At 41.8% G+C, this 26,988-nt stretch overlaps 1 protein-coding gene across 1 annotated transcript; it reads left to right on the top strand.

Annotated features, from left to right (window-relative positions):
• Positions 1-26,988, top strand: FAM83D (family with sequence similarity 83 member D). The gene is made up of 4 exons (XM_070744756.1): positions 1-560; positions 17,107-17,274; positions 20,405-20,529; positions 25,434-26,988. The coding sequence occupies exons 1-4, from the start codon at positions 90-92 to the stop codon at positions 26,431-26,433; spliced, it is 1,764 nt and encodes a 587-aa protein (XP_070600857.1). The 5' UTR covers positions 1-89; the 3' UTR covers positions 26,434-26,988.

Genomic DNA, 26,988 nt, shown 5'->3' with positions numbered 1-26,988 from the left:
GATTCAAATTTGCTATAAAGTGCCAACTCCTCCCACGCGCCCCGAGTATTCCCCAAGGTCCGCATCCTCCGGAAGGTGAGGCTAAGCCGATGGCGAATCAGTCCCAGTGTTTGGACGATGCCCCTTTCCGGAGTTTACGCGGCCGGGAGCCCGTTGCCCCTCCGGCTTATAACGAGGCGCAGCGCCTGGCGCTGGAGGAGCTTATCGCCAAAGGCCGGCCGGCTTTCCAGGCTTTCTTACGCCGGGAAAAAATGAAGTCTTTCCTTTCCGATCCCGAGATCCAGGCTATCCTGCGCGCCGCCGTGCAGCCCCTCGGGACCAACGAAAGCCTCTCGGCTGCAGACCCGGCCCTTAACGTCTCCTTGGACTGCTCCTCGCTCACCTACTTCCCGGTGCAATCCGACGTCGAACCGCCGTTCCTAGAACTGGGATGGCCGGCCTTTGTTACCGGCTCTTTCCGAGGACTGACCCGCGTGGAGACTTATTTCCAGCCTTGCTTTGGGGAGAACATCTATGCTTGCAAAGAGGCGGTACGCAAGCAGATCCGGTCGGCCAAAGAGGTGAGTGAAGGGATCGAGTGTGCCTTATTTATTTATTTGAGTTGGAAGGGACCTTGTAGGTCATCTAGTCCACCCCTCCCTCCCCAAGCAGTTCATACACCATTGGAGACATGGCAGTCCAATCTCTTTATTTTTATTTTTTTAAAATCCTGAACACCAAATAAGTGTTGCTTTTATTAAACTACAGACGCAGGGGTTATGATGCAGAATGTTTCTAAGAGATTCTCCAAAGCAGTATTTAAAAGGAATGAATCATTTTCATAGGCAAGTTCACATGTGTGTATGATCTAATTTACCATTCTGGAAAAATAAAGTGTGTATATCGCCAGCTAGATGTGCTCACTGTATGCTCCATTATTTTAATGCAAGGTCCAGGTGACTGGAAGTGTAGTTGTCAGGCAATTACAATTAACTGGACAGCCATTTGTTTCTGCACCACAGCCAAGCAGCCAGTCCAATCTCTCCCTGAAGGCCTGAAGTGTTGGGGCTCTCACAACCTCCACTGGCAAGCTGTTCCACTGGTTGATCGCTCTCACCATCAGAAAGTTTTTTCTCGCTTCCAGGCTAAATTTTCTCCTTTATCAGCTTCCATCCATTATTCTTAGTTTGGCTTCCTGGTGCCTTGGAAAACAGCCTGAGCCCCTTCTCTCTGTGGCATCCTATCAAGTATTGGAACACTGCTATCATGTCTCCCCTGGTCCTTCTCTTTGCCAGACTGGCCAAGCTCAGTTCCTGCAACTGCTGTTTTATTTTCTTAGTTTGGCAGGAGCTGTGTTTTGTGGTGGTCCGGTTTAGGTGAGGGTCAACTGTGGTGTCAAGTAGGACAATTTTGCCAGCAGATCAAGTGCAGCTCTGGTTTTTAAACTCCCTTCCCTCAGCCACAAATCAACAGTCCGCACAATCCTTCTTTTCTATTCTATAACTACCTGCAAATTATTGACACATATCTCCTAGGAGTTCGCCTTGATGTGTAGTTGGAAGTGCGGCTGTGTGTGGTGATTGTAAGAAACAATTTACCTTTTTCTCTTTCTCTAATTTGTGGTTATCGGGAAAAGCCTTCAAGTTTGGAAATCAGATGTGGGAAAGGAACAAAAAGGTTACTTCCACCATGAGGCACTAATTTGTTTTTCCAGGAAAGTGTGTCTATGCTGGACTCTTACCTTTATAAGAGCAGTGCAGAATTGCTGTGTTTGGTATGAAAGTCAAATGCCACAATAGATCTGTTTAATGCAGTGAAGCTACAGCTGTTAGACTTCTAGGTCAGTGGTACATGTTCTTAGATCTTACAATTCCTATGTCTGTATATAAGTTATGTACATGCATTAATATGTAGATAATCAACATTCCAATTTTTAAAAAATGATGTAATGGGTAAATGACAATGTTCTAATTTTTTTCTTCCTCCACCCCAGTAAATTGTCTTACTCACTGGGAGACCAGTGCTCTAGATTGTTGCTAAGATTTGATTCCCAATAGCCTCATCTGGTTTCAGTGTATAGGGAGTTGTGTTTTGTTGCAGCCAGAAGCTCATAGATTTCTTATCTCTTAAAGAGAAAGCCTTTATGCCTGTGACTCCCCAGTGTAACTGAGATTTGATTGACTTATTTTGGGAGTAGGAGGTAAGCATCATGTTCGCTGTCAAATGTGGTTATGCTTGCATTTATTCTTCTTTGTATTACAATGTAAACAAGGAAGGACTTTTACCAGCCCAATTTGAATTGAGCAGAAATCTTCAGTTGGTATATGGAATGGAAGCAAAGGAATGGAAATAAGCTGATAATCAGCCAGAGTCAATTGAAGTTGGTGTTTTGTCTAACTAAAAAAATGAATTCATTGCCTTGTTTTCATTCTGCTTTTCCTGCTAGAGTCTTATCTATTGAAAATTAATTGAAAGAACTGTGTAATTGTTGCAGAAGTTTTGTAGTTTTGTAGAAGTAGTGAAGTTTTGTAAATTATAAATGTTGATTCCCTTCAGCCATTGTTATAGTACATGACTCCTCCAATCCTAACAATGCAACCCTGATGACTTGCAATAGAAAACAATCCAAGATAAAAACAATAGTCAATAATAATAAGCAAGTTGACTTTGATTCTAGCTTCTGATCTTCTGAAATAACTCAAAATTTCAGGATAAAGGAAAAATGAGGTGATGAATTTGATATTGTATGCTTATGCTTCATCTGCTTAAGTTTGACTATTATATAGAAATACTGAAGGAATGGAAAAATAACTTTTGCAAAATCAGTGTAAGCTCTTTGAAACCTTTTGCCACTTCTTTAGGCTGGAATGACATTATTTAAATAATTTATAGGGGGGAAAAATCAAGGTTAAATTGGCATTGTCAAAGATCAGGACTTACAATATTTATTTTTATTATAGGACTAGTCTTCAAAGAACTTTAGATATAATTTTTCTATAGCCCTATAAGTAGATTAGTATTTTACCCTAATATAAAGACAGTGTTACTTGTCTAAGGCTATCCAGTGAATTCCAATCTCAAGCTTACAAGTCCTAAATAGCTCAGGGCCAGATTATTTACGGGACCACCTCTGACTTCATTCTTCATTGCAGCCAGTGAAGGGCCACAGAGTTGGCCTTCTCCAGGTCCCATCCGCCAGACAATGTTGGTTGGCGGGACGTTGGGGAAGAGCCTTCTCTGTGGCGGCTCCGACCCTAGGGATCTCCTCCCTACCGATCTTCTGGAAAGCTATTAAGACCTGGCTTTTTTGGCAGGCCCGGAATTAAATTGACTATGTGTGTATGGTTCTTTTAAATATATTATTTATTGTTATCACATTTGTTAGCCGCTCTGAGTTTGCTTTGGAATGAGCGGAATATAAATACAATAAACAAACAAACAAACAAAGGAGAGGGAAAGCTCCAATTTGTTACTGTACCAAACTATTCATTTATTACACCCTCTGGACTTTCTGCATCTGGTTTCTGTTGGCAGCTAAAGTTCTCAATTAACCTGCTTCCAAAATCCTTCAGCTTAGTGATCTGTTTCATGCATTCCTTCTGGCAATCTAGCACCTTTCAACTCACTTTAGCAGCAGGCAGCATGACCAAAAATAGGAACTAGAAATATTATACAGATAGTCCTCAACTTATGACCACAATTGAGCTCAAAATTTTTGTTGTTGAGTTTTGCTCCATTTTACGATCTTTCTTGCCACAATTGTTAAGTGAATTTGTCTTTCCCGTTGACTTTGCTTGTCAAGAGGTTGCAAAGGATGATCACACGGCCCCCAGACACTGCAACATGCCAGTTGCTAAGCATCTGAATTTTGATTATATGATCATGGGGATACTGCAACAGTTGTAAGTGTGAAAATTAATCATAAGTCACTTTGTTTTGGTGCTGTTGTAACTTCACTAGTTAGTGGTGTTGTCACTAATCAAACTGTTGTAAGTAGAGAACTACCTGTAATTGAAATTATTAGTTGGTCTCTAAATTATCAATTCCAAGTTGTATCTATTATAAGTAACTATCTCTATAAAAAACAGCCTACACTTATTTTCATAACTGATCATCCCATACCAATAACTAAACTGAAAAAATCACAGCCATTGAAAAGCGTCCTTTGCAAAGAAGGCAAAAGTTATTGTTTATTCATATTGAAATGGATTACTGGTATATAATTCTGGTTGAGGCTTCTAAAATAAGAAGCAGGATGGCTTCCATCATACCATAATGCTATATTTGGCATGGGAGGGGTCTATGAGTTAATTTCTAAAATATTGGGTGGTAGTCCTAGCTAAAAATATTGAAGCAGTGGTACCTACAGTCTTTGGAACCAATAATAAACAATGCTGTTCTTGTGATGGATATGTTTTCATGACTAATGACACTCTAAACATGTGAAGCCTTTAGTTGCTGGAATGTTTTCTTTCCTGTCCTGCATGCTGTTGTGAATGATAGTGTTATAATCAGTAGGAAGAAGGAAATCTACATTACAGAGCCTCAGTGACACACAAGTAGGAAAGGCAAACTGATTAAATGAATACCTATCTTCTGTCTTGGCTCTGATGTAAGGTTGATAACCAAATGTCAAGATAGCAGATGACAAATGATGTGTCTTTATTCAAAAGCCATTTATTTAATTAAATATATTTGACAGTGGCAATATTAATAGCATAGTATTTTGGATTTTATTTCTCAATGTCTTTCCATCAGTTTTTCACCTAATACGTTTGTCTATTGTTGTATAATTTAGTTGATATCTGTCTAGGGATATAGGAAGTTGCTTTGTACCATCTCAGATTATTTACTTTTCTAGGTAGGTAGTTCTTGACTGATGACTTGATGGTTTCAGTTTTGATGGAACCTTCTCCCGCCACCGGAAGCTACAAAGTCTACGGAAGAGGGGCGGCATACAAATCTAATAAATAATAATAATAATAATAATAATAATAATAATAATAATAATAACAACAACAACAACAACCGATTTCAAAGTTTGATATTGCCCTTCCCCCTTTCCCCTAGTGGTCATGTAACCACATTTTGGCCACTCAGCAACCAGCTTTCATTTACCGATTTTTGTGGCATCCCACAGTCATTATCGCAATTTACAATGTTTTTTCCTGAAACTGGTATTTACTTCCAGTTTCCAGCAAACAATTCTATAATGAACACTGGTTTGCTTATCAACTACCACATTCACTTAATGATCACCACAAAAAAGACTATAATATCAGGTCAGTCATGTGATGATCTGTTTTACAACCATCGCAACTTATGATTATAATTCCCAAATTCAGTTGACAATTGTAAGGCAAGGACTACCTGTCTTTTGAATTGACATTCTGTTAAGTCATAATGTGTGTTGGGGTCAATGATTAGGTTCATAGAAGACAGAAAATCAAAATTCGTTAATTTAGTAAACATGACCTCTAAATGTCTTTATTCTTACAATGAATATATGAAAAATGTAGGTGCATGTATAGCATCTTTTCTACTAAAATATAAAACAGCCTTGAAATATTTTGTAATTTTAATATTTGCTTCAAATAAACCAGGATGCTTTAATGTAATCATTCAAGTTATTGCTTTTGGGCGTAGTATTTTCCATTATCTTTCCTAATGATATGAATAGCATAGTAAATAGTCTCTTACCAAAGTACATGGGCCATCATTGACATAAGAGTAATGCTGTTGGGTTCAAGGTAGGAAGAGCCAGGTCTTCACTGCTTTGCAGAAAAACAATAGGGTAGGGATAGTCCGGATCTCATGGGACAATGAATTCCAGAGGCAGTGACAGAGACGTGTCAGGGTTGAGTCTGAGCCTGTTTCCTCCCATCCAGACCTTTACAGCCTCCAGGCACTGGCACATCACATCCACTGCTTCACTGAACTGACGGGATTATATACGTACAACTGGGTATCATCAGCATATTGCTGGTACCTCACCTCTTGTCGTTGGATGATCTCATCCAGTGGTTTCATGTAGGTGCTAAATAGGGGATAGAGAACCAATCCCTGAGGGAGCCCACAGGGATGGGTCTAAGAGTCGATCTCTGTCCTTCTGCCAACACCAACTGACTGGCCGGAGAGATAGGAGGAAGGGAACCACTGTAGCACGGTGCCTCCCACTCCCAGCCTCTTCAGTCAACCAAGAAGGATACCATGGTCAGTGGTGTTGAAGAATCAAGTAGTACCAGGATAGAGAAATAACCCCATCTTGGACTCACCAAAGATCATCCAGCAGCGTGACTTTGCCGCTTGCTATCTAATTGATGGCCCCAGTACAATCAGCCTAGGGAACTCCACCGCCAACTCAGCTGCTTCCTCTAAGATCGCAGACAGGGCTGTTGTAACACAGCTGAGTGGAAGGTACGTCAACAACAAGCCCAACCTGGATCCCTGAGTCCAACCTCAAACGAGAGAATCACACCCAATAATCTCCGGGCCTGGGGTCCTGCAAGGACAAAGATTCTTATGGGCGATGACTGGCATTCCATCACCTTCCCTGGAGTCATGGCTGATGTTGTACCTGAAACCCATCCAGGAACATCTCTTAGAGGGGAACTCCCTCCTTCTGCCCCAGCCAGGTTATACATACGGGATCAGCTCTCTCATCTAGGATTAAATCTCAGATTAGTGGGGCTTTGTTGACAATGGAGCCGGCATTGAACAGCAGCAGCCTGAGGCCAGAGCCCGGAGCTCCAGAATCACCAGGTATATGAGCTGAGCCCAAAGGATCAGAACAAGGAATCACTTTAATATAGCGAGTCCTAGTTCCCCACAGATGGCCTACCCTTTGGCTCCTGCTGTACCTATCCATCCCAATTATAACCGAAATGCTCCAGCCCTCTTGATTCCCAGTAACTTGGCATCATATGGACAGAATAAGGAATTGTACAAGTCTAGAAGCATGCTTTGATAGAAGCAACCCCCCTCCCCCAATATTTATTTTAAAAATTAACAGAAAATTTGTTTCTGGACTTATAGTACAAATTATCACAACTCCATTTGTTGTGTTTGATTTCTTGTCTTTCCACTTCACATAGCAGCTGTATTTTCTCTATGCTTACTAATGGGTGGAGATACCAGGATGTGAATATTTCATTCAGCTGTTTTCTAGTATTTCTGGCTGTTGAAAGTATGACACCATCTAAGGCTGATCGCCTTACTATCATTTTGTGATACTAATACAGCTATAAATTTTGAGATTTCTACTCTTATTCAGAAAAAAATGCATTGTTTATAAATCCATGTGAGTGTTCTCCATATGGTGAGGTGATACTAGATTTTTCAAATGTGATATAGCCTGTAATTAAGCTTCTAAATTAAAATTGCTAACATTTCTAAAGAAGTAATTATGCTAAGCAGAAAATATGCAATTGCAGTCCAATATGTTTTATTTAGAAGGTACAATTTAGTTGACATTGTAAGGAGAGATACTGATAAGAGACATAATGAAATAGTCTAGGCTTCCTCTGAAAATGTCTTGACTAATTTGATTAATTATTCTATCAAAACATAGCACTGATAATAATTTGATTCTTCTCCAACTAGATGCACTTTAGTTTGTGTACTCTAAGCCCCAATTTACAATGTTTAAGATAATGGAGTATTGGATGAATATCAGTTAAGAAAAGGCTGTATTTATCATCCATACTTAATGAATCCTGCTCTATGGCTGCTGTTTTTTTCAGTATCTAGATTGGGTACAGACCAGGGGAATAGAAAACCAGGGGCAGGGACTGGGCTGTTGTATCCTGTGGACAGGGCTGATTGACTGGTTAGGGCTTTAATGATACATGATACATAGTGAATTTCTGATCACCAAAAACTAAGAGTAAAAGACTATACACCACCTGGAGGCATCTACAGCTAGTCATGATAATGACAAAATATTCATTTTGATATCACAGTGCAATTATACCCTTTCATATCAATATTGTGTCATTGCATACAATTTGTTCAGATGTGAAGGTTTTTTTGTATTGCATTTCTCTTTACTATCCTTTGTGCCATCTCTCAGGTTTTGTTTCTAAATTTCTAAACACCATTCCCAATCTGAACAGTGGAACTTGCAAACTATCAAATACAATTTAACTATAGAGGTCATGAAATAATTAAAGCCTGCTTTTCTTTTATTTTCTTTTGTCTTGGTGTTGAATGATACAATGTTCTTGCTTTAGGTTTGTAACTGCTGTTCAGTAATAACTGCAGAAATAATCAAAGCCCCACATTTCATCTTTTGAGACATCTTTAGGTCCTACTTGTTGTGGCAGTATGCACTATAGCAGCAGCCCCCAACCTTTTGAGTACCAGGGACTGGTTCCATGGTGAGGTTTTCCACAGAGTGGGCATAGTTTCTTGTTCTGCCTGCATCTTGTGGATGGAGCTTCTTCACCTGTTTTCAAGGACCGATTTCTGGCATGCCACGGACTGGGGATTGAACTAGAGATAAATGTAAGTGCTTAAGAATACAACTTATAATAGGTGTTCTTTACTATTTATATTATATTGAATTTGGACTCGAGATAGAGTGGTGTACTACTATATATATTGAAGTATCACAGTTCAGTGAACAGTTCCAGAGTCCAGTTCTCTAAAACAAATTGCCTTGATCTCCAAATCGATCTTGTTGATAAGTTCCAGGTATCTAGAATCTAGAATTTTAGCTGAGGGATGTGGATCGTCATATTTCATATTCCAGTTGGGAAAGATATTTTTTTAAAGCAATGTACAATACTATAGCATTATCTACATATTCAGGTCAAATAACCTTAATATATATTGTGTTACGTACTCACTGTAATTGTGAACTGGATTGCTGTAATCACTTGGGGGATGTTACTACTTTCAATATCCTTCCTTGACAGATTAAAATATACAGATACAGACAAATATGCAGTGGAATGCAGTTACTCATCTGCCTAACGGAATGTTGGAATGGTGCCTGTAGTAGAATAAGCATCATTTACTGCGGGGCAAACGATTTTATAAAACAGATGTAAAATTCACTTTTCAAGTACAGTTTGGACTTTTTCAGGAAACAGAAGCTGCACAAACAGGTTTACAAGAAAAGAATGTGGGAGTGAATTTGTACAATTAGGTTCTCTTGAAAAAAAAAGTACAGAATAGGGGTAGTTGCCCAGAATAATTTAATTAACAGCATTGGCTATCTTTATTACAATCATAAGAAATTTTACATATTTTCAGGGCAAAGATTGTCATTGATCTTTCCACACAGGGATCTACAGTCATTGCTGCATTTTATTTTCAAATATGTTGTTATTATGTTGATATGCTTGATGGATTTTGTAGAATAATATGAAGAAATAGCTATGTTTTGGATGTTTCAATAAATTTCAATCCTTATCATGTAAGTTTGGCATTTCCATAGGATATCCCGCCCAAAGATTGGGGTGTGTACTGTACTGTGCAGTGTATGTATTCATTTGGCTGACACAATACTAGACCAATGTACCTGTAATTCTTGTATAGCCACTTTATGATTGTGTAGCTTATTTTCTTTTGGTCATCTTATTTAGCTTTCCTGATTCTGTAGTCCATGAGGACTTGAAGAAATCAAGAGTGTTAAACTGCTAACAAAACGGAGGGCAGAAAGAAGTTTATGATAGCCCTACTGAAGTCAATAATTCTCAGAATTTAATATTCAGGTGGTGGGGGAATAAATGCTTTTCATGTAGATGCAAGCAAGATCTTCAGTAAAAGATATATTTGGAAGCAGGATTAGGAATATCAGAATAGGTAGTATATAGACCAGCATTCAAGTGTTTTTAAGGGAACTTCATATAAATAACTATATGTTATCCCAGTGTTTCCCAACCGGTGTGCCGCGAGACATGGTCAGGTATGCCGCGAAGAAAGAAGCTCAGCTTCTGGTCTCACAGCTTTTTGCTGAGAGTGCGAAGAGCAAAAAAGTTGTGAGACCGGAAGCTGAGCTTCCTTCTTTGCGCCTTCCAAGTTTTCCGGCAGCTGCAGCGCCCCGCCTGGCAGGAGCTTCCCTGGCAGCGGCAGCAGGTGAGCTTTGGGGCCTGGTGGGAGGGCGGTGCGCAGTGGGAGGGCGGCGCGCAGCGGGAGGGTGGCGGTGGCGGCAGCGGGCAGTAGCCGTGGGACGGTGGCAGGGTGGTCAGCTGTGAGGCGGAGCTCCGGAACAGAGGCACCAACGGCGGCGGCTGGACATGCTGGAATTGCCTGGCTGGCACTTGCCTGCTGGCTGGGCCGGGACGGAGGCTCCAGCCCCATGTCCATGCCCAGCACAACGCCACCATGTACGGCGTCTAGCAACACGTCTAGTCACCACCATCGGTGCCTCCGTTCCGGAGCTCTGCTTCACAGCTGACCACCCTGCCGCCGCCCCACGGCTACTGCCCAATGCCGCTGCTGCGGCGTGGTGTACGAGAAAGAGAGAGAGAAAGAAAGAAAGAGAGAGATAGCAAGACAGAGAAACAGATAGCAAGAGAGGGAAAGAAAGAAAGAGAGAGGGAGAGAGGGGGGGAGAAAGAGAGAGAAAGCAAAACAGAGAGAGAAAGAGAGAGATGGCAAGAGAGAGAAAGAGAGCAAGAGAGGGGAGAGAGAAAGCAAAAAAAGAGAGAGAGAGAGGAGAGATAGCAAAAGAGGGAGAGAGAGGGGGGGAGAAAGAGAAAGCAAAAGAGAGAGAGAGATAGCAAGAAAGAGAGAGGGAGAGAGAGAAAGAGGGGGGAAGGAGGGTGAGGGAAAGACATAGAGGGAGGGAAGGAGGGAGAGAGGAGAGCAAAAAGAGAGGAAGGAATGGAAAAACAGAGGGATGCAGAGAGAGGGGGAAAGGAAGGAAGGAAGGGAGAGAGAGAAATAGAGCAAAAGGGAGGAAGAGAGAGATTTTTTTTGTCCAATCTTGGCAAAAAAAGTGAACTATAAGGAAAAATCAGGACTTGCACATCTGGAATATATCAATTGTCCATCTAGGACAATTAGTGTGCTCTAGAGGAAGTACCATAATTTTTGGAGTATAAGATGCTCCAAACAGTGCTTCTAAAAGTGGGTGAAAATTTAGGTGTGCTTTATAGACTTAATACAGGTGTTTTTGTCCTCCTGAACACTCCGTGTGTTGCATTTTTGCCCTCCTCGGCCCCCAGAAGCACTCTGCAGTGCTCTGCACAGGTGCATTTTTGCCTAAAACACCAATTTTTGGGCTCCCAAGCCCTCCACATGTCACGTTTTCCCCCTCCCCGGCCCCCAGAAGCATCTGCAGGCCAAAAATGGATGTTTGGCAAAAACAGACCCATTTTTGGTGAAAACGGGACATGTAAAGCACTGTAGAGTACTTCTGGAGGCTGGATGAAAATGTGACGAATGGAGGCCAAAAACTATTTCCCCCCCTGTAAATTTAGGCGCATCTTACAGTCCGAAAAATATGGTATTTGATTTATTCAATGTGATGCGCTAAAAAGTGACTGGGTATTTGCAACTCAGTATGGGATATGAACAAAGTGTAGTTTGGCATGTTATGCAGACAGGCAAGTGGTTTAATTTGGTAAACCTTGGCTTAGGTTATTTTGGTTAACATGTCTTGGAGTAAAAGGCAACAGTCAAATATCAAATTGACTGAAAGGCAATTCATTTAGATCATGACAGGAAAGGTGGAAAAACTGGAGTTGCTGAACAGGTAACATCAAGAAACAGTGACTAAATTACATGATGGGATGTTTAGACAGGTAACCTTGTATCATCTTGTAGAAGATTACGTTTTAAATTTCTGTCTGTCAAACATCTAGTTTTAAGAAACCTCTGGGGATGAAAGACATAAAGTGCTAGAGCCAGATATCACTTTTCTTGAAGAACATACACATCTTTGCATAACAATGCAAATTTAGTAAGTACAGTGGTACCTCAAGATACGAACCCCTCGTCTTACGAACAACTCGTGATACGAACCCGGGGTTCAGAAAAATTTTGCCTCTTCTTACGAACTTTTTCGAGTTACGAACCGGCGTTCGGAGACAGCTGGGAAGCCGCGCGGCTGTTTTAAAAGGTGACAGCCGGGCGGCAGGGCTTCCCAGCAGCCTCCCGAACGCCGGTTCGTAACTTGAAAAAAGTTCGTAAGAAGAGACAAAATTTTTCTGAACCCCGGGTTCGGTTCGGGAGGTTGCTGGGAAGCCCCCCAGTCCGGCTGTGACCTTTTAAAACAGCCGCGCGGCTTCCCAGCTCTCTCCGAACGCCGAACACGGAAGTTCGGCTTTGGCGTTCGGCTTCGGGAGACAGCTGGGAAGCCGCACGGCTGTTTTAAAAGGTCACAGCCGCGCTGGGGGGCTTCCCACCCACCCCAAACCCCGAACCCGGAAGTTCGGCAAAAGTTCGGGGTTGGGGGGGTGCTGGGAAGCCCCCCAGTGCAGCTGTGACATTTTAAAACAGCCGTGCGGCTTCCCAGCTGTCTCCCGAAGCCGAACGCCAAAGCCGAACTTCCGCGTTCGGCGTTTGGAGACAGCTGGGAAGCCGCGCGGCTGTTTTAAAAGGTCACAGCCAGGCTGGGGGGCTTTCCAGCAGCCTCCAAACGCCAAACGCGGAAGTTTGGCGTTTGGCTTCGGGAGACGGCTGGGAAGCCGCGCGGCCGTTTTAAAAGGTCACAGCCGCGCTGGGGGGCTTTCCAGCAGCCTCCAAACGCCAAACGCGGAAGTTTGGGTTTGGCGTTTGGCTTCGGGAGACGGCTGGGAAGCCGCGCGGCTGTTTTAAAAGGTCACAGCCGGGCTGGGGGGATTGCTGGGAAGCCTCCCAGCCCGGCTGGGAAGCCGCGTAGCTGTTTTAAAAGGTCACAGCCGGGCAGCAGCGGTTTTTTTGCGGGGTTTTTTTTGGTTGCACGGATTAATTGACTTTACATTGTTTCCTATGGGAAACAATGTTTTGTCTTACGAACCATTCGTGTTATGAACCTCCCCCTGGAACCAATTAGGTTCGTATCTTGAGGTTCCACTGTAGCTTATTCTTTATCACTAGTGTTGGGCGAACCGAACTTGCATAGTTCGGGTCCGTGCAGAACTTTGCGGTATTCGGCATAACCGAACCCGAACCCGGACTTTTTAAAAAGTCCGTGTTCAGGTTCGCCATTCGCTCGAACACCGCGGTGAGCGGGAGGTGGAGGTGGGGAGGGCTCTGACTCAGCGAAGCTGGCTGAGGAACTCTGGGAGTTGAAGTCCACAAAGTCTTAAAGTGAGGTTGGCTGGCTGAGAAACTCTAGGAGTTCCTCTGGGAGTTGAAGCACCCCGGTGCTTTTTGGAAAGGGGAGGGGGGGCCCCACTCTCCCAGTTGCCGCGCCGCCACCCGGCTGTCATCTTCTGAGAAGAGGTGGAAGAGCCGGATGCTGGTGGCGGCGGAAGAAGGTGAATGCCGGGGAGCTGTCGGGAGGCTGGGAGGGAGGCGGGAGACGGGAGGAGGAGGAGGACTTTAAAAGGGTTGAGGAAATCCGGACCATTGAAGCACAAAGAGGGAGGGGAGTCGTGAATTTCCCACAGATGGGTGGTGGTGGTTTCCAGCTGGTGGCTTTCAAAGGTGTGTGTGTGTGTGTGAGAGAGAGAGAGTGTGTGTGTGTGTGAGAGAGAGAGTGTTGTGTAAATGTGTGTGAAAGTGTGTGTGTGTGTGTGTGTGTGAGAGAGAGAGAGAGAGAGAGAGAAACATAGAAACATAGAAGTCTGACGGCAGAAAAAGACCTCCTGGTCCATCTAGTCTGCCCTTATACTATTTTCTGTATTTTATCTTAGGATGGATATATGTATATCCCAGGCATGTTTAAATTCAGTTACTGTGGATTTATCTACCACATCTGCTGGAAGTTTGTTCCAAGGATCTACTACTCTTTCAGTAAAATAATATTTTCTCATGTTGCTTTTGATCTTTCCCCCAACTAACTTCAGATTGTGTCCCCTTGTTCTTGTGTTCACTTTCCTATTAAAAACACTTCCCTCCTGGACCTTAGTTAACCCTTTAATATATTTAAATGTTTTGATCATGTCCCCCCTTTTCCTTCTGTCCTCCAGACTATACAGATTGAGTTCATTAAGTCTTTCCTGATACGTTTTATGCTTAAGACCTTCCACCATTCTTGTAGCCCGTCTTTGGACCCGTTCAATTTTGTCAATATCTTTTTGTAGGTGAGGTCTCCAGAACTGAACACAGTATTCCAAATGTGGTCTCACCAGCATTCTATATAGCGGGATCATAATCTCCCTCTTCCTGCTTGTTATACCTCTAGCTATGCAGCCAAGCATCCTACTTGCTTTCCCTACCGCCTGACTGCACTGTTCACCCATTTTGAGACTGTCAGAAATCACTACCCCTAAATCCTTTTCTTCTGAAGTATTTGCTAACACAGAACTGCCAATACAATACTCAGATTGAGGATTCCTTTTCCCCAAGTGCATTATTTTACATTTGGAAACATTAAACTGCAGTTTCCATTGCTTTGACCATTTATCTAGTAAAGCTAAATCATTTACCATATTACAGACGCCTCCAGGAATATCAACCCTATTGCACACTTTAGAGTCATCGGCAAATAGGCAAACCTTCCCTACCAAACCTTCCCCTATGTCCCTCACAAACATATTAAAAAGAATAGGACCCAGAACAGACCCTTGTGGCACACCGCTTGTAACCTGACTCTGCTCAGAATACTCGCCGTTAACAATAACTCTCTGATGCCTACGCTTCAGAGAGAGAGATAGTTGTGTGAGAGAGGGTGCATGTGTGTTTGTGTAAGTGTGCGGTGTGTGTCTGGGAGAGAGACCACGCAGGAAAGGAAGGCTGGCAGGCGACGGGCATCGCCCCCCCTCTTTTTTCACCTGCTGCGTGCCTTCCTCCATCGCTCCTCACCAAGGAAAGGGGGAGGAGAAAGGCGGGCAGGAACCGAAGCCAGAGCAGCGCCTCCTCCTTCTCCTCCCAATGGAATTGGCCACATCGCCAAGCAAGCTGACGGGTCCCCCAGAGACCAGCTAGATAAATTGGTTTAGGCCCAACAAGGCCTTTAGGCAGGCAGTATTGGCCAGTGGTCACAGGCCCAACCTGCAATAACAAACCAGAGGGCAGAGGGATTCAAACCTGTCAAATATATAGTACAGACCCCCAGAATAAGGCAGACCTACGCCAAAGGCTGCAATACCTGTGCCAATGAAGAAAGGAGTATGGCTGTAGCCAGAGACCCCTCCTCCTGCATTTATGGGGCAATAGCCCAGGGTCTTTTAATCTTGCGGGCAACACTAGGTAAATCTGCTGAGGCCCGCCAATAACTGGCACTGCGAGGTGACCAAGGGTGAGCCTCAAAGTCAGTGCCCGGAACAGGTGCTTAATGCACTAGCTGGCTGTCACTGAGGGGAGGACAAAAGAAATGGGCAAAAGGGTTCTGAGAAAGGCCACAAAAATGCATCTCCTGGTTGCTCTTGAACTTGATGCAATAGACAGCTGCGCTGGATATTATGATGGCGGCTGTGGCCCAGCAAGTAAAATGAAAGACTGTTGGTTCCAAAATGCTGTCCATGCCAAATACAATCTGAACAGCCACAGGGCTCAAATGGCAGTTGCACCAAACGGCAGTCATCCGTAAAGCTGATGAAAATGCACAAAGCAGCCTGCTTGGGCGCCTGAAGGCAGTGCAAAGCAGGCACTCACAGAAATGAACTGAAGGACAATTAAAGTGGGGGAGGGGGACAAAAATATTCCAGGGAAAAAACTGAAGGAAAAATCCCCAAAGGTTTACAAAAAATTCCTTAAAGCTCACAGGAGCAAAGAGGAAAAAGGTCCAGGGCTGAGGACTGGATTGAACTACTGAGGCGGATGCTCAGAAAGTTCAACCCAGTCCATAGAGCTATGGGACTAGAACAACCCATCCCGGACTCTCCCTTTTTATACAAGTGGAAAAAAATGAGAAGTCACATGTAGCTTGTAGATTTGTTTTTAAAAGTTTTAAATCCTAAAAACAACACTGACATTCCCAACACCACCTGCAGCAAGCTGGTACTTGGCTCAATTTCTGCCTTGAAGGAAGGGAGTGGAGAAAATGTTGAAAGACAGCAGACTTTGTTACAGTAGCTTCTAGTGGCCATGGTGAAAGGACTTATACAAGCCCAACATATAAGGTTAATTGCAGGAACATGTGATATTTTCAACAGAAGTGAAAAAAAACCCTCTATTACAATCATTGCATATTTTCTGGATAAGTCTTCATTAACTGAGATTTTTATCCCTGAATTCAATTGTCAGTATGGCCATTGCTACACAACTTTATATACCTCACCTTATGCAGATTGGGGAAAGCTGTTCTAGACTGTAAGAATAAATCTTTATTGAAGATAAGAAATCAGTTGCTTCCCCACCCTCAATGCTAGCTATCCAGGTAGTTTCTTAATCAGCTAATTAGCAGGCTGTGTAGGATTAGTTATGTTCAAAGAAAGAATGAAAACCAAGGTTCCTCTCAGCAAATAGGTTACAATTACAGGTTTGCTGGTAGGAACGTTGGTGAGCTTTTCCTAACTCCTGAATTTTGTAAAATAGGAATCAGTGACAAAGTATGTGAAGCTCCTCAGCTGTGGTATTTGACAGAGGCATAGTTTTATTTAATATACAGGCAAAAATCACTACATATTTCTCTACCATATTTATTCAATAAAATATGATATAATATAAAAGATGGGTATGTTTTTAAAAGTTGGATGGAATGGGAAATTATATATGAGCCCAATTTATCCACATATATGAATTTCTTAAATTTCATGTCATGGAACAATATATGTTTCACACTGGGAAAAAAAGCATACCTGAATACACTTAATATTTTTTTCTAATTAATTAGTCCAGCGGCGCTAAGAGAACAGAGATGTTCCATTACATATTTTTGTTAGAAAGAAGGGTTATAAAGGGAATGTCTAAATGTTTGAGCTATGAATATTCATACTAGCTAAAAATTATGCAAATGGCATCTAGAATATCTGCATGGTACAATGAGAAAAGTTGTGCTGCAACATAGAAATATATTTCACTTGGTGCTAAAGTCTCTGATAAAATATTTGTCATATTGGAATTCATTTCATTTTTATTTTCAAGGTTATTGCTGTAGTTATGGACACATTCACAGATATGGACATCTTCAGTGACCTTCAGGAAGCTTGTAAGAAGAGACTGGTTCCTGTGTATATACTTCTGGATCAGAATTTTCTCAGCCATTTCTTGGAAATGTGCAAAAGCTTGGAATTCTCCCCTGAACAGGAAAATGTATGTTATAGGACATTTTTATCTTTACATATAGATGCACAAGATTATTTAAATACTGTTGAAAAAGAGGAGAAAGTAATAAACTATCTTTAGTAATAATGTCATTAATAGCATTTGATTTCATAAATGATATTAAAAACTTCAGGAGCAGGTAGTAAAATGTCTGTTTCAAAATGACTTTCTAGAAGATAAAATTTTATCTATACTAATAAAATAGCTTTTACAAGCTATCTTACAATCTCTACCACAGTGTCAATGATGCCTCCATGGCTGTAGAAAATAAACAAGTAGTTAGTATAATCTCAGAAATTTGTAGAATTAGTTGAGTTAGCATAAATCCATCTGATAACTTAAAGAGGATTAAGGTTCTCTATCTGCTATCTTTTTTTCTCTATTTACATTTAATATATGACTATTGGTCCAGTTATCGGCATACATTTTTTTGACTGGTAAGTAACTTCTGATAGGCTCACTGTCCCATTTCAATTCTGTGTGGAGGCAATGGAGCCATTTTATCTATGAGGGTTGCCCAGAAAAATAAAGCACCACATTTTTTTTATTCAACAATTATTTATTGAACACAATGATGCTTCTTCTACACTCCCTATTTTTCCACGTAATCTCAATCCCGTCCTATGGCCTTCCTCCAGTGAGACACAAGGGCGTGTATGCCTTGTTGGTACCACTTCTTGTTCTGGTCATGAAGCTATTTCTACACTGTGCAAATCATCTCTTTGTCATCCTCAAAGTGTCTTCTGCAACTAACCATACTTCTGTCGACTGCAGATTCTCCATAAACTGTACACAAACGTTTATGGGTGTTCCCAACAGTTCCTTTCTTGGAAATGAGAAATTCAATTATGACACGCTGCCTGTAACATACATCACTTATAGACACCATTTCGAAATATGCTATCTGTCTGAAGAAACGCAAAATGTATACATACACTCCTGACAATTCAAATAACGTGTATCTAAAGTTTCGCATTTGTACCATTACTATAGGCTGAAGAAAAAAAATGTGAGAAAAAAAATGTGGTGCATTACTTTCTGGGTGACCCTCGTATAACCTAAGTGGACTTTCATAGGTGCTGAGCCACTTTATTTTCCTACTGGCTTAGCAAATTATTTGAGGTCCACTACTAAGAAAACTAAGATTCTAGTTTTCTGTAGCAAGCATTTTAAGTCCACATTAAATGGAATAGGAACAAAAGTTCAATTGAGCAGGTTAAGACTTCAAGTACCTAGCATCCACTTCTAACCCTTAACAACCACAGCATTCATTGAACAACCGTATCAAAAATAATCTAAATTAGGTTGTGATGGGTAGGTACCATTATGGTGATAACTCAAGGACTATCTGTAGTAATGTATGTGGGTTTTTTAAAAATTAATTTCAATTGGAGCACTTTTTATAAATATTGAAAAATATATTAGTCTCCCATAAAGCAATTGTATCTGTATGTTGAATCAGTAATTCATTGTTACATTTCTCATTTACCGTCTATAGCATCTGGCATTCATAAACCTGGTTTTCAGGAATTTTCTTTGATTGAAAAATTCTAGTCTTCTGGAAGACTTACCATATTTTTCCGAGTATAAGACACATCTCCCACCCCCACAAAAAAAGAGGGTGGACATGTCAGTGTGTCTTATACACTGAATACAGCCATTTTTGACCTTCTGAAGCCCTACCCTCTGGGTCCCATTTTTGCGAATACTTCAATTTTTGTGAAAAACTCTCTGGTTTTTTTGCAAAAACAGGAGCATTTTTTGCCATCTTTCAGCACCCAGGAGCTCTGCAGGCTTCCAGACCCTTTGCCTACCCCATTTTTGTGAAAAAACGGGAATTTTTGCTATCTTCAAGCACCTAGGAGCTTTCTGCAGGCTTCCCAGACCTTTGCCTATCCAGTTTTGGGGGGGGAAAGGGGTGAAAAACGACTCATTTTTTGCAAAAACGGGAGTGTTTTTGCCTTCTAATTACCCCATCTAGCATGACTAGACGAGGAGTTCTGGGAGTTGAAGTCCACTAGTCGCTGTCAACTTTGAAGACCCATGGGTTAGGGATTAGTGGTGCAAGGGTATTCAAACTTGGCAAGTTTAAGACTTATGGACTTCCATTCCTGAGCTAGCAAGTTTAAGACTTCCATTCCTGAGCTGGCAAGATTGGAGGAGGAATTCTGGGAGTTGAAGTCCATAAGTCTTAAAGCTGTCAAGTTTGCAGTTTGTAAAAAGTATACATGGTTGTCAAAAGTATTCTGCTATACTGGTATTTTATTAAACAATATATTATTACACCATTTGGTTCAGAATACTTTTTTCCTTGTTTTCCTACTCTAAAATCTAGGTGTGTCTTATACTCTGGTGCGTCCTATACTCTATAAAATACGGTAATTTGGATTGCCACATTTTTAGGAACAGCTATCGGCTGCAGAACCTAGTTGATATCATCTTACCAACAAATATTTCAGGCTTAGGTTTTTCTTTTTCTGTATTCTTAATTTTGTATTTGTATTTTGTTAAGCTAGAACTATAAATTAAGGATTTGATTCAATTTCTGCCATTCTTATTTTTTCCCCAGTAGTTATCCCTTGAAGCAGATTTTCCTGACATTTCTTAATGCTGTAGCCTCTGTGCCTGTTACTAATAAGAATACTGATTGACTGATTTGATAGTGTACAGAAGCTTTAATGGAGAAATCTGCAGTTGAAGATAAGAATAGCATTGTGCTGTATAGTCATAAATCTTTGTTTTTTCACTGTCAAGCCCAGTTTATCCCTTTGCCATATCAAAGGAATTGAATGGGTGAGGCACAGCTCCATCCTTTTAACTGACAGCAGAACAAATCTTACATCACATAGAAGAAAAACAATCAATAAGATTAATTTTGAACAGTTTCAATTTTGGAACAAAGAAATGCATGGAACTCATTAGTACTCAGAAGAGAAGCACGTTGCCCTTACAATAGTCCATTGTTTTATAGAGGATGAGAAAATAGGCCCAAAAGGCCCAAACACTTATATTTCACTATATTATATTTCTGCATTGCCATTATAACTCTTTTTATATGTAGGTGATTAAACACATTGCCTTGATAATTTTGTCTAAAATTTTGTCATTTTGAAAACAGTTAATGAAAGTCCGAACTATTACTGGAAACACATATTATGCAAGATCGGGAGCTAAGATAATTGGGAGTGTCCATGAGAAGTTCATGCTTGTTGATGGCGTAAGAGTAACTACAGGCTCCTACAGGTAAGTATCTGTTACAAATTATAGCAAAACTAGCTTGGTCTCTTGCCTTCAATAGGTGGACAAGCTTTCTGAGTAACCCAGTTGACATAATTTTCCATAATCCTCCAGTATTATTTAGTGCTAATAACTTAATATTGCAGAAAGACATCCATGCAGGGAAAGCCAAATTCTCTCACAGTAGAATGCATGTACGTTAATGTTTATTATAATATAATAACAGAGTTGGAATGAACCTTGGACATCTTCTAGTTGAACCCCCTACTTAGGCAGGAAACCCTACACCACTTCAGACAAATGATTATCCCACATCTTAAAAACTTCAAGTGTTGGAATATTTGCAACTTCTGCAGGCAAGTTGTTCCATTGATTAATTGTTCTAACTGTCAGAAACCTTCTCCTTAGTTCTAAGTTGCCTCTCTCCTTGATTAGTTTCCACCCATTGCTTCCGGTCCTACCCTCAGGTGCTTTGGAGAATAGCTTTGATCCCTCTTGTTTGTGGCAGCCCCTGATATATTGGAACATTGCTATCATATCTCCCCTAGTCCTTCTTTTCATTAAACTAGACATACCCAATTCCTGCAATGTTTCTTCATGTTTTAGCTTCCCCTAACCATCTTTGTTGCCCTTCTCTGCATTTTTTCTAGAGTTTCCACATCCTTTTTATATTGTGGCAATCAAAACTGAATGCAGTACAGTGATCCCTCGATTTTTGCGGTCTTGATTTTTGCGAAACGCTATACCACGGTTTTTCAAAAAATATTAATTAAAAAATACTCCACGGTTTTTTTGCTATACCACGGTTTTTCCCACCCGATGACGTCATACGTCATCACCAAGAGTCACTTTTCTGTCTCTTTCTCTTTCCTGTCATTCTCTGCTTCAATCATTTTCTCATTTCTCTTTTTTTCTCCCCTTTTTTCTATCATTTCTCTCTCTCTTCCTTCCACTCTTCTCTCTCTTTCTTCCTCTCTCTCACTCTCTTCCTTCCTTTCTCATCTTTCTTTCTCTCTTTCTCTCTCTTGCTTCTTCCTCTCTGACACTCTCTTCCTCCCTCTCTCTCTCATCTTTCTTTCTCTCTCTCTTTCTCTATCTTGCTTCTTCCTCTCTCACACTCTCTTCCTCCCTCTCTCTCTCATCTCTTTCTTTCCTTCTCTTTCTTTCTCTATCTTTCCCCCTCTTGCCCTCGAGCGACGGGCGAGCGGCAAGCAAGCGAGCGGCCGGGCGGGTGAACGGGCGAGCGGCCGGGCGGGTGAATGGGCGAGCGAGCGAGCGGCCGGGTGAACAGGCGAGCGGCCGGGCGGGCGGGTGAACGGCGGGCGGGCGGGTGCTGGGGGGGCAGGGGCAGCCGACATTCAAAGCAATCTGTCGGCTTCCGCACTTTCGTCGCTCCCCGGCTCCACCATCTGCACATGCGCAGCCATGGAAAAAGGGTGCGCATGCGCAGATGGTGTTTTTACTTCCGCACCACTATACCGCGGAAAATCGATTATCGCGGGAGGTCTTGGAACGTAACCCCCGCGATAATCGAGGGATCACTGTATTCCAAATGTGGCTTTACCAAGGCATTATAAAGTGGTATTAACACTTCACATGATCTTGATTCTATACCTCTGTTTATGCAGCCTAGAACTGTGTTGACTTTTTTGGCAGCTGCTGCATACTGCTGGCTCATATTTAAATGGTGGTCCAGTAGAACCAGCGGCAGATTGCTCCCGGTTTGGACCGGTTCTTAGAACTGGAAGCGGGGGGCTCCACCCACCCACAATGCTTTTGTGCATACACGCAAACCCGTAGTAAAGGATTTTAGAATCTACAACTGACTTAAGATTCCAAGAGCCCTTTCATAGTTACTACTTCTTGAGCAAGATATCCCGTATGATTGCCATAACATTTCAGCTTGTCTCTTCTATTTAGCTGAATTACAAAATAAAATACAGTGGGTTAACCTTTTTCTGTAAGTCAGAGTTAATTGTTTTTCTCTCTCAGAGTGCTTTCCTACTTTTAAAAATTATGAGGAATTCAAACAGGCTTTTTTTAAAGTGGATTTTATTCACCATTGTTTATTATATTGAAAATTAAAATTGATACATTCACCACCATTTCTTATGATTGAAGGGACTTTAATATTGTCTTTTTTTTTCAACAAAGGCTAACAAATGTTGAATTTGTGGGTTTTGAAGAAGACCCAGAGTTCTTAGCACCAGATTTTAAGGAACACTACTGTAGGATGGTCCAATAAGCTTCAGATTTTAAGGATTTAAGATTGCTTTTAAAATGTGAAATATGGAGGGAATGTGGACAGGCATTACATATATTTAAACTGGAATGCTTTTTGTAAGAAATGATATTGAGAAAGAGAAAAATGCACTTTCACACAGGCTTCCTTTCTTTTATAAATTTTGTTATTGGAAGACTAGTTAATAATACTATTAGCTTGGAATAGGTCTAATAAGGTCTGCCTGAACTGCCATAAGCTTGTATTTATACGTAGCCTGTGGGCTAGAATTTATTATACTTGCAGCTATAGAGGAGTCTAATACCATTGGAGTTCTACACTATTTGTGCTATGCTGACTTAATATATTCAAATATAATTCATAATAATTCACCCAGAATAACTTTATATTCATTTGTAAAGAATCTTGTTTATAGACGCTTCAAATCCTATAACTATAGGTGTAGTTTAGTTGTTCGTTAAGACTAGGAAGGCAGAGATTCAAATTTAACTATGGAATGACTTTGAGTAAGTGATGTTCTCCAAGTTTAATCTATTATAGACATAAATATCTAACACATCTTTGTGCCCATTTTCCTCCAGATTATAATCTCTTGCTCAAAATATATAATTAAGCACTTTAAAATACATATTAAATTGTTATTCTAGTGTAGGCCTGTCCTAATAGCCATCTGACAATTAGCTAATAGTCATTTGACTTATTAAACAACAATAATTAAAATTCTTGATTTCCATGCTACAAAGTTAACATTATTTTTCCATAGAGAATTCCCAAGTATATTTAGATGAAAGTTCAAGATATAATATACCGTATTTTTCGCTCCATAAGACGCAGTTTTTTCCCTCCCAAAGTAGGATGAAAAATCAGCGGCGTCTTATGGAGCGAAGCTGCAGGCAGGGAGGGGGGGGAGGCGCTGGAGCAGAGGGGGGGCGGCGATATACTCACCAAAAGTGTCCCGCCTCTGTCGCCGCCTCTCCTCTTCCCAACCCTGAAGAGAGCCGCGCCTTTCGGCCTCCGGGAGTGCTCGGCCGGGGGACACCTCCACCGCACAGGTTTAGGAGGCAGAGCGGCACCGGAGGAGCGTTGGTGGTTCCGAGCCTTTGGGAAGGCTACGGGAATCGCTTCAGGAGGCGGGGAGGTCTCGAAGCACCATTCACCATGTCTTCGCCTCCGCGCGCTGCCTCCGCCCGGCCGGCCGAAAACAAAACGGCTCCAAAAGTCGGCCGGGCTCCCGGGAGGCGGTGCGCGACTGTTTCCTCTTTGCTGCAGAGCCACACGGAGGCGAAGACACGGTGCCTGGCCACGCTCCGCCTCCCGGGAGCCCAGCCGATTTTTGGAGCCGTTTTGTTTTCAGCTGGGCTCCCGGGAGGCGGAGCGTGGCCGGGCACCATGTCTTCGCCTCCGTGTGGCTCTGCAGCGAAGAGGAAACAGTCGCGCACCACCTCCCGGGAGCCCGGCCGACTTTTGGAGCCGTTTTGTTTTCGGCCGGGCGGAGGCAGCGCGCGGAGGCGAAGACACGGTACCCGGCCACGCTCCGCCTCCCGGGAGCCCAGCTGAAAACAAAACGGCTCCAAAAATCGGCTGGGCTCCCGGGAGGCGGTGCGCGACTGTTTCCTCTTCGCTGCAGAGCTGTCAGGAAGAGGCGAAGACAACGGCGCCCTCCACTCTCTCTCCCTCTCTCTCTCTCTCTTTTTCTCTCTGTTGCCGGCGTGGTGAACGAGAGAGAAAGAGAGAGAGAGAGAAAGGAGGGGAGAAAGAATGAGAAAGAAAGCGAGAAAGTAAGCAAGAGAGAAAGACAGGGAAAGAAAGCAAGAGAAAGAGAAAGAGAAAGAGGGGGGGGAAGAAGGGGGAGGGAAAGACATAGAGGGAGGGAAGGAGGGAGAGAGAAAGAACAAAAAAGAGGGAGGAAGGAAGAGAGAAAGGAAGAGGGATGGAGAGAGAGGGAATGAAAGATGAAGGAAGGGAGAGAGAAAGGGGGAGGGAGAGATAGAAAGGAGGGAGAAGGGGGTAGTTAGGGAGAGGGAAAAGGAAGGGCTTGGAGAAAGGCAGGGGGAAAGAAAGAGAAAGGAAAGAGGGAGGGAGAGATAGAAAGGAAAAAGGGAGGGAGGAAAGAGGGAGGGAGAGATAGAAAGGAAAGAGGGAGGGAGAGATAGAAAGAAAAGAGGGAGGGAGGGAGAGATAGAAAGGAAAGTGGGAGGGAGGAAAGAGGGAGGAAGACATAGAAAGGATAGAATTATGGATGCAAGAACTTGCTCATGTGTGATAGCTACTTTTTGGCTCAAAATATTTTTGTTCTATTTTCCTCCTCTAAAATCTAGGTGCGTCTTATCAGCAGGTGCGTCTTATAGAGCGAAAAATACGGTATTTTGTCTTCTACTCTTAAATGTAGCATCTTTTTTTAACCAATTATATATGGTAAAAATTGGATGTAAAATTAAAAATTATCTTGCTAACAAATGTTAAACTATTGTTCGGAAAAAGTAGAATGCTTTCTCTCAATAAATTTGTTTCAGATCCATGATTGCTATATGTTCCTTGATGAATTAGTATCTCAGCCTCAACCTATTTGATAAATGGGGATAACTGTCTACTTTAAAGGGAAGAGATAGTTTAATTTAATTAATACTTTAAATGTATCATACAATATTTTCTTTTTCCATCTTTCTAGCTTCACTTGGACTGATGGGAAGCTGAACAGCAGTAATTTATTGCTACTCTCAGGCCAAATAGTAGAACATTTTGATTTGGAGTTCCGAATCCTGTATGCACAATCTAAGCCTCTTAATTCAAAGCTGCTTCAAAATGATAGGACTAGTGTTTGCCATGAAAACCTAGTCAATAAAGTAACACCTTGCAAAGATTTCACTGTGGGTAATCGTCTGAGAGCTGAGTTTGCTAGGCTCTCCAGCTCCCCCAAGAAACTTGAAAGAGAAATAGAACAGATGAAAGAGCTCCAAGGGGGGCGGGTGAGTGCTAAACGGCCACATCTTAGTGGTGAAGAATGGCATAGTGGTTCTGAAGTCCTAACAAAACCTAAAGAGACAAACAGCCAGTCCACTCAGACTGAAACTTTAGACGAGAAGCGAGCAACAACATTCTTAAATTGTGCCACACAAACTAGTACTACTGTGGTTTCAGCCACCACCCAGACCACTACTCGATCCAGAATGGTGGGCACGCAGACGACAGTTGCATTAAAGACTTCTATGACACAGACTGACAAAAGAGATAATGTGGAAGTACCTCTGGCTCAGAGAATACCTGATCAGAAGATTCCTGATCAAAAAATTTCCTCTAAAGAAGGGTCTCCTATTTCTAGAAAGTCCACCTCAACTTCTTCCAGTGCGCGATCACTTTCTTCATTATCCTCTCAATGTTCTCGGGCAAGTTCTGCTGGTTCACTAACATCCCTTAGATCTATTGACTATTCTGTCAATCATCGGGGAGATTATTTCCGCAAACTAAACAAGGATAGGGAAATTCACTACTCTGTCATTCGATCCAAGCTTAACCATATGGTTTCCATGCTGTCTAGGAGGGGAAGTGCAGCTGAAAATTACAGGGGATGTCATCCAATTAGGTGTAACTTAAAACCCAGACAACAGATTAGTACAAGTCTAATAAATCTTAGAGACTTTGCACTGTATACTTCAAGTGACTGCTTCTGAGAATTGCAGGAGGGAGCTGTTATATACATAGATGTCAGAAAGGACATGTTTCTCTTAAACTACCCATTTCTGTAGACGGACAAGATTTGATTGAAGCATGGAAAAAATATCCTTGTGTGCAGCAGAGCCAACAAGTGGATCTACTTTGAGATAAATAAGAAGGCACTTATTTTATTCTACAGGATTTGTTTTAGGTACAGTTGTTGGAGGTATGCCACTTCTTGTACTTCAGCTTATTTTGTGGTACCTTATGAATCTTTGGGGAGAAGGGGGATTGACTGTTTTTGTCAATGCAGATTTTCTAAAATTTCTAAAATATTTTATCCAAGAATATGATCCAGTCAAGCCACTTCTCAAACCTCGTAATAGCTCTTCTGCTAAATATGCCCTTTAATAAAAGTATAGAATTTTTTTCCACCTGTTTCTTGCTAATCTTACGCTATAGTTAAACTTATAGTGTTGATGAATTGAATAAAAAGCATTTATTTGCAACCATGGGTTTTAGCAAAATAGATTGAATGTAAATTTTAAAAATAAAATATTTTTTAAAATGAA

This window comes from Erythrolamprus reginae, chromosome 3, assembly GCF_031021105.1.
Source record: "Erythrolamprus reginae isolate rEryReg1 chromosome 3, rEryReg1.hap1, whole genome shotgun sequence".
Taxonomy (NCBI): domain Eukaryota; kingdom Metazoa; phylum Chordata; class Lepidosauria; order Squamata; family Dipsadidae; genus Erythrolamprus; species Erythrolamprus reginae.
The sequence above is the reverse complement of the archived record's forward strand: the minus strand, read 5'-3'. Positions and strand labels throughout refer to the sequence as shown.